This window comes from Phaethon lepturus, unplaced genomic scaffold (assembly GCF_000687285.1).
Source record: "Phaethon lepturus isolate BGI_N335 unplaced genomic scaffold, ASM68728v1 scaffold7791, whole genome shotgun sequence".
Classification (NCBI taxonomy): Eukaryota; Metazoa; Chordata; class Aves; order Phaethontiformes; family Phaethontidae; genus Phaethon; species Phaethon lepturus.
Window position 1 is genome coordinate 10,008 of NW_010516903.1, and position 10,674 is coordinate 20,681.

At 38.2% G+C, this 10,674-nt stretch overlaps 1 protein-coding gene across 1 annotated transcript in view; it reads left to right on the forward strand.

Moving 5' to 3' along the window:
* LOC104627829 (leucyl-cystinyl aminopeptidase-like) overlaps positions 1–10,439 on the forward strand; it is a gene marked incomplete at its 3' end in the record, with an annotated part of 11,123 nt that extends 684 nt beyond the window's left edge. Inside the window, 5 exon segments of the mRNA XM_010296208.1 lie at positions 1–164; positions 1,807–1,945; positions 2,676–2,807; positions 9,445–9,565; positions 10,253–10,439. The exon segment at positions 1–164 is cut by the window's left edge and continues 30 nt beyond it. Of these exon segments, the coding sequence (XP_010294510.1) occupies positions 1–164; positions 1,807–1,945; positions 2,676–2,807; positions 9,445–9,565; positions 10,253–10,439 (743 nt within the window).
* Between the last annotated feature and the right edge of the window lie 235 nt (positions 10,440–10,674).

Here is a 10,674-nt window from a genome sequence, read left to right on the forward strand (position 1 = left end):
GAATTCCTGGAATATCCATTGCATGACCAGATTGCAGTCATGGCTCCTGAGGCTCTCCTTGTAGGACAGAATTATACTATCAACATAGAATATTCATCTAATTTATCAGACACGTATTATGGCTTTTACAAAATTTCTTACAAGGATGAGAATTCTAAGCAAAGGTACGCTCACAAATGCAGCTTCTTGCTTCTGTCGCTTCTAGACTGTGCTTTGGTAATGTGGTTTCCTATTCTGATGTAGCTAAAGTTTTCTTTTCACCTTGTATTTACTGTAGTAAAAAGAGAATGTGTAAGTGTTCACAGAGGAAAAAGATGATCTGTCAGTAAATCCCTTTCAGTCCAGTGCTATCTGCTTTTGTTAAGGAACAGGATGTAGCACATGCTTTAACTTAAATGCTTTTCAGTAAATTCTTTTCAGATAACTCTTTGCTGATATCATAATCTCCATTGCCTTGTATGCCTCTTCTATTTCCAGCGTCTTTGTCTCTGTATGCTTAATGTCAGCGGTTTTACAAATGCAGGCTGCTTTGACAACCTGTTATTGCATTTTCTGCATAAAACTCAAGGGAACAAGCTGCTTTTGCAAGAAAATGTCTTTTCTTCTAGTTTAGTTTTATTTTCTCTTGGAGATTTTTTTATATTGCCAGCAAAATATTAAAATTATCAAATGCCAAAATAACTGACTGTTGCCAGATGCAAATGTAAAAAAAAAAAGTTGAGCCTTAATTTATATTTTCATGCAGAATAGTTCTTTATTGTTTCCTTTTCTTCTGTAAAATCTTGGTGTGAACAGGAAAAAAAAGAAAAAGAAACTTACCACATCAACTTCAAGACTGTCAATGAGAGGGAAGAGAAGAGTAAGAAGTTGAAAGCAGGCATGGAGATTAATGTTGTGAATTGTCAGCAGTGTGCCTCCTCAGAAAAGTTGTAGGTTCAAAAATGTTGGAGTCATGGTGCAGAAGAAAAGAAAACCCAAAAACATTTGTGGGTAGCTTGCAGTAGGTTTAGGGAAAAAAAAAAAAAAGGAAGAAAAAGAAAAATGCAGTGTGACTCACTGTTCTCTCCACTATTTAGCTCTAGTAAATACAAGACTTAAAATTGGCAAACTTTTTGTTGAGCTCCCAGGGTTGTCTTGCAGGAACAGAATACAAGTCAGACATGCTCTCTAGGAAAAGCTGTAATTTCTGCAGCTAGTTAGTATCAAAATACTGGAGAAGGAATGTAGACTTCTGAGAATTTCTGTTGTGATATGACTAGCTGTTGGATTAGAGACAAGACAGTGCACGAACTTACACAGATTCCCTCTACTAGCCAGCAAAGGGAGCAGGCATGCAGTTAGATGAACAATGCGAGCATCTGCAGGACGAGGCATGACAACTAGATGAAAAAGTTTCCTTGTGGTCCCATCTGCTGCTGAGGTTTCAAAACTTTTGTTTAGTGGACACACTCACTAATTTAAGTTTTTGATTTCCTTTTTGTTCCCTCTTACTGGAAACTGGTTGGCTCATATTTTGGTGATTGTTCTGTAATTGTGTTATTCCAGGTGTATTCTTCGCTGTTAAGAAAGCAAAAACCAGCCAAGCAGATTAGTCCTCAAATAAATAAATTTTTGGGGTTTTAAAAAAACCTTTTGTTAATGAAACTTTTATTCTGACTGAACCAACCCTGTCATCTGCCATTCAGAATGCTTCTCCTATAACAGGCTGTTACAAGGTTTAGGGGAAAATTACTGTTCTGTCATAAATAAACTGACATTTATCCTTTGCATAATTCTTAATATGCTCTTCTCTACTCTTCCCATTAGGTGGTTTGCAGCAACTCAGTTTGAACCTCTGGCAGCAAGGTCTGCTTTTCCATGCTTTGATGAACCAGCATTTAAAGCTACTTTTTTAATCAAGATCAAAAGAGATGAGAAACTTTCCACTCTGTCAAATATGCCAAAGGTACCTGCTTTTTAGTGGAATTTTAGTAGAGCTGCTGCCTAGGTAATCTGTTTAAGTGCTTTGCATTGTGTTTTTGTTGCATTAACATCCAGGATATTGACTTAAGCAGATAAGATATAAACTGTATGGCTTTATAATAAAACAACTGTCTCTTCCTCAAAGATTTGAACTAAGTAACTTTGTAGAGAAAACAACTATTCAATGCAGTGCATAGTGTAGGATGTTATTGTAGGGGCACTTAAATGGCTGTGGGAGGTATTCCTGTTGAATTCAAATGAATCATTTTCCAGGAGTTTTGTTGTTGGGTAAACCAGTCTCAACAGCCCTTAAGACTCTTTCTTGAGTTTTCTATGTTTGCTGATACTGCACATGTGCAGAGTACTCGAATATCTTTATCAATAGTTTGTGTAACTAGCAACAGTCTCGTGAAAGATTAGGCCTGATCTTGAGGTATGTGCTTCTGAGCCTAAACGAGGGGAAGTAGGGTGTGAATACAGAGTCAACCCCAAAATATGATGAGGGAACTGAAATTCCTTCAGCTAGATCTTTTCAGCAAAATCTTGTAAGAGCACCTCTGAATTTATGGTGATGCTTTATGCCATCAAGCCTGTGGAGAAGCCTTTATAGAAGCCTAGTTCATTTAGACAAACCAGAAAGACTAACTTACTACCTACTCTGTCTTAGTGTTTATTTGTCTACATTAATAACAATGTTTTCCTTTCACCTGCAGAAAGCCACTACTCCTGTGACAAATGGAATTGTTGAAGATGAGTTTTTTGTGAGTTTGAAGATGAGCACCTACCTAGTAGCCTTTGTTGTTGCAGATTTGAAAAACATCAGTAGGGAAACCAATGGGAGATTGGTATGTTTGTTCCACTTTAATTTCTCCCTCCCTCCAAAGCCAACCACAACAAAACAAAAAATCCCCAAACCAACAAGCAAACTCTGTCTCTTTTAAATGTATTTATTTTCTTGGTTTTATTATACTTACGACAGGTAAGGGACAAATCCGTAAGCTATAGGTTGGGCTGACTTAAGGGTTTATGCCAGACTGAGAAGACTTCTACAGCAAGGGACTCAGCACCAGGTCTTTACAAAATCTAAAATTGAGCTTTAACTGAATAGAGCTGGAAGCTCTAAACTTTTAGTTTTAATGTTTCATCTGAGGGAGTAATGTCATGCAAACCAAGGCTTGTTCAGATGATGTACAGAAACATTACAGTTCCCAGGGAAGCCTACATACTATTACAAGCACTGCTACAAGTATGTTCTATACCTGCAAAGAAAACCTACCTAAAAAGAAACCATCCCCTGCAGTAAAGCAGTTTTAGACTAGCTTTAAGCCTGCATTTAGTCACTTGAATAGAATGATTTCATTGTGGTTTTGGGGTTTTTTTTTCCCCAGAGGTTCCAAAAATCAAATAGCTGCTCCTGTTTGATCTTTGTCCTTCACGGGGATATGGCCTGCAGGATCAGTGAGCAGTTCCTACAATCTGTGTAATTAAAGTAACTAAAGAAAAAACACGGTACTATTAGGAGATGCTCCTGTTGTCCCGAAAGTGGGATCATATACCCAGTATGCAATACTCCAGTATACACACAGAGTAGAGGTATTTTATTTAAAGCATATTTGTACAGATATGAGTGCTAGGTGGTATTCCACAAAGCTAGTACACCACACGAAGGAATTTCCGTTATATGTTTTTCCTGTTACATGAAAACAATAGAGAATCCCCCAAATACACGTTCATTGGCTAGTAAGAACCACATTGATTATTATTGGTTACACTTACTTAAATTATCGCGCATGCTTCTAGAAGGGGGGGTAATTTGCATAGTCCCTCAATTGAGTCAGTGGTCACGACCTCCCCCTGCCACCTTTTACCCTATTTACTGTGGATTCTACTGATCTAATGACAGTTACATTTTTCAAGACTAAAAGAACAACTCAGTCTTCATGGCTAAAAGAACAACTCAATCTTCATGGTTTATTGCTTAAGTACAACTACTTCTTCACCTTCTTGACAACTAAATCCCAGTCCATTAATCTTTTTTAATTGTGTTGTCTCCTAGTGACCTGCCCCCCTAGAATCTTTCACTTGTCTCTGACATCATAGTGAGAATGTGTTTAAGAGCGTATTAAAACTTTCATCTGCATTTTCTTCTATTGTTTCCATGTTTCTATATACACTAAACAGATCATTTTGATCTCCCAAAATTTTCATTTTTTCAGCATTAAAACCATTGCCCTTGTAGACACTTAATTCCTATGTAAGCAAATCTTATTTAAGGTCCCTGGTTAGTCAAAGCTTAAGTTCCCTGGACAGTGTGGAGCTTCACTTTTCTTTTGGCTCTGATTCCTGTGCCCTTTTCATCCACGTGTAGTGTATCCAGGAGTCAACTCATTCTGCTTTGACCACAGTATAAGTCTTTAATAATACGGTATAAGGTCCTTTCCACTTCTTCAGTGGTTCCTCTTTCCAAGTTCGTACGTAAACAGTGTCTCCTGCTTGGAATGGGTGAACTGGTGTGTCTAGCGGAAGAGAAACCCTTTGACCTAAGTACCTATGCAGCGTAGGTAACGTATACTAGCCTGTCTTTTTGTATGCATTTTGTCTCCTTTGATGCTCATAAAGATTCGCAGGGTATGCTTTCCCATATAGAATCTCAAAGGAAGTTAATTTTTCCTTGACCCTAGTGGTTATTCGAATTCGCAAAAGAGCTAAGGCTTCTGTCCACTTAAGATGTGCTTCCTGACAAAGTTTAGCAACTTGTCTTTTGAGAGTCTGATTCATCCCTTCTACTTTCCCACTGAATTGTGTCTGCCAAGTGGTATGTAACTCCTACTTGATTTGTAAAAACTTAGAAACTCCTTGCACTATTTCTGCAATAAAATGAGGCCCATTATCAGAAGAGATACCCTCTGGCATACCAAATCTAGGTATAATTTCTTTTAGCAAAATCCCAATTAATTCTCTAGGTTTGGTACAGCAAGAGGAAGCCTCTGGCCAACCAGAGAAGGTATCTTTCAATACCAATAGACACTTTATATCAGTTACATCTAGGTAATCCTGAAAAGTCTATTTGTCAGTATTCACCCGGAGTTATTCCCTGTTTCACACTTCCTCCTATAATCTTTTTTTCAAATTTTGGGGTTATTGGCACGAGAGAGAGTACATTTCTTCACTACAGTATCTGCTATACTCTGCATTTTCAGTCTAAAAAAGTTTATCTTAGCAGTAAATATCAGTGCATCTGCTCCTGTATGTGTCACTTGATGTAGTCTTTCAAGTAGATATTCCATCATTTTCTCAGGGACCAATAAGTGTTCTAGCGATGTTACCCATCATCCTTCATCATTTTTGGAAGAGTCTAATTGTTTTGCCAGTTGGTCTTCCTTTTCAGTAAATTTTGGTGGCAACAAATCCAAGCATGACCCCAGAATTTAAGTTCCTTCCAGGTTTCATCCTTTCAGGGCTGCCTCTTTAGCTAGCCAATGTGCCTTTTATTTCCTTTTATAATTTCACTATTTCCCTTTTGATGAGCTTTACAATGCATTATTGCAACCTCTTTTGTTTGGAGAACTGCTTGTAATAGTCTCATAATTTCTGTTCCATATTTTATTGGAGTTCCTTGTAAATTGAATAGCCCTCTTTCTTTCCAAATTGTCCCATGTGTATGTACCACTCCAAATGCATATTTAGAATCAGTGTATGTATTGACCCTCTGTCCACAACTCATTTCCAGTGCTTGAGTTAAGCCTATTAATTCTGCCTTTTGAGCAGATTATTATTACTAGGCAGTGCCTTGGTTTCTAGTATCTGTCTGATGTTTGTTCCCACTGTGCATCCAGCTCTTTGTTTTCCTTCCTGCACGTAGTTGCTGCCATCAATGAAGAGCTCCACTTCTGCATCAGGCAGGGGTTTGTCCTGTAGGTCTGGTCTGTTGAAATACACTTGTTCAATAGTGGTTAAACTGTCATGATGCTGTTCATCAGGCTCAGAGATTGGGAGTAAGGTGGCAGGATTCAAGGTGGAGGTCAAAGAAAGTTTGACATCATCTTTTTCTAGTAGTTCAGCTCAATATTTAGCTAACCTATTTGGAGAAATCCAGTGGTGTCCCTTATTTTCAAGGAGGGATGATACAGTACAAATGCAGTGACTGGTTGGTCCAATGTCAGTTTTTGAGACTCCTCAGTTACGGTTGCTGTTACCCCTACTGCCCTCAAGCAGGTGGGCCAACCTTTACTGACTTCATCCAGTTGTTTAGAATCCCACTGGTCTCTTCCAGTCTCCCAATTTTTGTGTTACTACTTCCAATACGACTTGTTGTCTCTCATGTACATGTAATTGGAAGGGCTTTCTTAAACTTGGTAGTCCCAGAGCAGAGGCTTCCATCAGTTTTCTTTTAAGCATATCAAAGCTTTTACGGCATTCTGCTGTCCATTCCAAGATTCCTTCAGGTCCTTTTATAGCAGCATGCAATGGTTTAGCAATTAGACCAAAATTAGGAATCCTCAGCGAACACCATCCAGCCATTCCTAAAAATCCCCTTAATTGCTTCTTTGATGTAGGTACCGCAATCCTACAAATAGCCTCCTTCCTTTCAGCACTTAATTCTTTTTTTCCTTTTGTGACTTCCAATCCCATATACTGGACTCTTTCTTTTCTGATCTGGGCTAAACTAGAAAATTGAGTAAGCTAACTGTGGCTTCCAAAAACTCCTTCTAGGTATCAGACGCAATTAACAAGTCATCCATATATTGTAGTAATGCTGTGTTATCATATTCACTGTGCCATTGCTCAAGTTCTTTCACCAATGCATTACTGAACAGTGTGGGGCTACTTTTGAATCCTTGCAGGAGGACTGTACAGCAGAGTTGCATTTTCCATCCTGTGGTCAGGTTTTCCTATTCAAAAGCAAAAATGGACTGGCTCTGTTTGTTCACAGGTATACAGAAGAAAGCATCTTTTAAGACCAATACAGTAAAATAGGTATTACTATCAGGATAGTAGGAGGATATGAGGGTATGAGGCAAGGAGGGTATATGGATTCGGAACCACAGGGTGCACATCTATAGTCCTTGCATTAACCTCTTGCAGATCTTGTACCAACCTGTATTCATGAGAATGAGGTTTCTTTACAGGCAGAATTGGGGTATTAAGCTCCGATTGACATTCCCTTAATTGTCCATGCTCTAAAATGGAATTGATTATAGGCTCCAGTCCCTTTCGAGCTTCCAATTTAATAGGGTATTGTTTCTTTCTTACAGTCTGGGATCCTGGTTTTAGCTCAGTCTTTACCAGTGTCATGTTTTTTGCTCATCCTGACATTCCTGAACCCCATACCAAAGGTATCACTGCATCCAATACTTCATCTGGAATGCCTCCTTCTTTGTCATGATTATTCTCAGTTACCAAACCTACCTGGGCTTTCCATGCATTCTCTGGAGGAATATGTTAAATCTCTTCAGAGAACGTTAATTGTGCATTTAACTTACACAGTAAATCTCTTCCAAGCAGTGGCACAGGGCATTCTGGCATGTAGGGGAATTTATGTGTTAATTTGGTATCCCAAATTGAGAGCTCCATAGGCTGCAAAAATAGTCTTAAAGTTCTTTTCCCTCTCACATCAACAACACTTATCTTAGTCTTGTTTAATGGTCCCTTACAACTAGTCACTACAGAATGGGTGGCCCCACTATCAGTCAGTAAATATTTCATTCCCCAGCTTAACTGGAACCAGAGGATCAGCTGGGAAAACTTTCATAGATTCCCCCAGTCCCATTCAGTCTAATCCAATCTCTGTCATTTCCCTAGCAGCTCTCTCCAGGCCTTTTTCCTGATCACTCAAAGAACGAGGACAGTCTTTCTTCCAGTGACCCTCCTGTTTACAATAGGTACATGGATTCATTTGTAGAGAGGTTTCACAATAGCCCCCTCTCTGAACCTTGTCTGTCCAGGGCGGCCAGTATGAAATACCTCTACTCTGTATGTATATTGGACTGTTGCACACCAGGTATATGATCCTACTGATGAGTAAACTAAATGCTTTGTGTTTGCAGAGAGCCTGAAACAGCTATCTATGTGGTGTGCTTTGCTTTGTTCATAATAGTGAGACTAACTTGCATGGGTTGTCAGTACTTCGTATTTTATGGCAGAGGCACGTAGGAGAGGACAAAAAGACTGAGTATTTCCTAATTAAGGAAAGTGGTGTTAACTGTGCTTCTCCTTCATTCTGACCACCAAGCAACATTTGGCCAAGCTACAGAAGTCCAGCAGACCTTTACAAGGCACTAAACAGAAGGGAACTAGCGAAGTATAAGAGTACTTGCTAGCTTAAAGGGAGAAAGCATAAGAATGGTCATACCAAGTATGGCCACAGTCTAGCCTGTGGGTTGTTCTGTTGCCAACAGTGTCTAGTAGGCCAAGAGAGACTCTTAAGAAGGAAGCATATAATGACATTTTCCACAAAATATGTTCTCAAAATGCTTCCAGCAACTTGTGTTAGGGAGATTCGAAGAATTTGAGGTAACAAGTTCACACAGAATAAGTTTATTGTCATGAATGTTATAAGATAGCTTAGAGTTGAAGTAAAGTTGCTTTGTGTTCAATAATGCAGTAAGATTTTTCTCAACCCCAGAAGATCTTCAGGGGCTTTTATGTTTTCTTTTTGAGCTTAAAATTTGCAGCTAATAATACTTTTGTACTTCTAAGAACACTAGACTAGATCCTTACTGATATGTGCTTGGTTCAAACCCAAAAATTAAAAGGTCACCCTATCCATCTATTTGAAATGTCATTTGTTTACTGATTTGTAGCATAGTAAGAGGGACTTTTTTATTATTTTTTTAAATAGAACAGGAAAACTAGTCTCAACACATTCTGTGTTTGTGTGTGAAGTGGTGTCCTAAACCTGCATCAACCTGTAACCTAATCAAAGTTATTTTTCTTGATATAGCCACTTCAACATGAATAGAGGGAAATTGTAACCTCTTGATTTTTATGAATGCATTCTCCATCATGTCTAATATGTCCCCCTGTTACATAGAGGAATGAATGAATTTTATGCCAATTATTATTCCTGGAGAGAATTACAGATGATACTATTGCTATCATACTGATAGCCTAAACTTACAGATTAATTGAGGTATGCAGGGAGGGCCACTTAATAACTCCTGAGGGAGTAAAAAAGGAAATGGATCCATTTCTGTTCATGTAGACCCTTGTTGAACACCTTCCTTAAAGGTGTCAGCCTTGAATTGTTCTTGCATACACATTGGTCAGTTGGATAGTCTGTCTGTATTTTGACTAGTGAATAAGCTCTAGCGAACAAATTAACTCTTTATTGACAGCTTCATAACTAGTGTTTTTAACTTACGCATGTACTCCCAAAACCATGTCCTATCTGTTTCAGGAACTTCTGCCAGCTCCTCTTTTACTTTTAAAGCTTTTGTAAATATACATTTCAAAATATTTTCTCTTCTCTCTTTGGACTAGGTATCTGTCTATGCCATACCACAGCATCTAAATCAAGTTGGGTATGCCCTGAACACAGCAGTGAAACTTCTGGAATTTTATCAAAAATACTTTTTAATAGACTACCCTCTTGAAAAATTAGGTAAGTTCTTTTGAACATTTTATAAACAGAAGAAGAAGCCCTAATAAATTCTGAGAAATGCAGAGGAACTTCTGTTCTGAAAAGATGTGCTTAAAAATAAATAAATAACATAAAATATCTGTGAAATAAGGTTTGCCCAAAGTTATTTAAAAAATTAATTAAATTTTTGACTGAGTGCAAGTCTTTCCCAAGCTGGAAAATTTTTGTGAGCTTTTAACAACATATTGCTTTTACTTGGACATACATTAAAGAAGTAATTTGGTGTAAATTTAACGTGATATGCCTTGGTAGGGAGATACAGAATTCTCAGTCTATGAACCATGATCACCAGTGCAAAATCTGCAGCGTGACCTCTCTCCATGTATTAGTTTTACTGGAAGGATAATGAAATGCAATCTTTTATGACACTACTTTCAGTAAAGGCAGCCCCATTTCCTTGTTGCTTGTATGCATGCAAGATCTATAGGCAGTGTCTGTGTAGTGCTTTAAGTTGTTTGTGTAAGAGTAATGCTAGAGAAACATGACTATAAATCTATGGGGCTTCTATGCTTGGGATATAAACACATGTCCACACCACAGGATTTAAATAATGAGGTTTTTAAGGATTATGTAATAGAATAGGTACACTTGAAATACAGAATTGCTGTACCTAGCAGTTTTTAACAGCTTCTTCCAAATCTTTTCCAGATCTGGTAGCAATTCCGGATTTTCAGTCTGGTGCAATGGAAAACTGGGGCTTAATCACCTTCCGAGAAACAACACTTTTGTTTGACACTAATACTTCCTCAGCAAGGGATAAAAAGTTAATAACTGCAGTGATAGCACATGAGCTTGCCCATCAGGTACTAGATTGGGGAAGCCTTGTTTAAATGTGGTGGGTTCTTTTTTTCTTGTTTTTTTAAACGCAATTCTATCCTAAATTTACACCTGCCCTCACTGTGACTGGGTTGTGCATTGTATCTGTTCAGACTACCTACAGGTGTATTTTGTCCAGTACCACAGGCAGAGTGCAACTCTGTCATGACATACTTACAGAGTTGTTTATGCAATAGCATTACCTTGGTTTTGACTGAACTTGATTTTCACAGAACCACAGAATCATTAAGGTT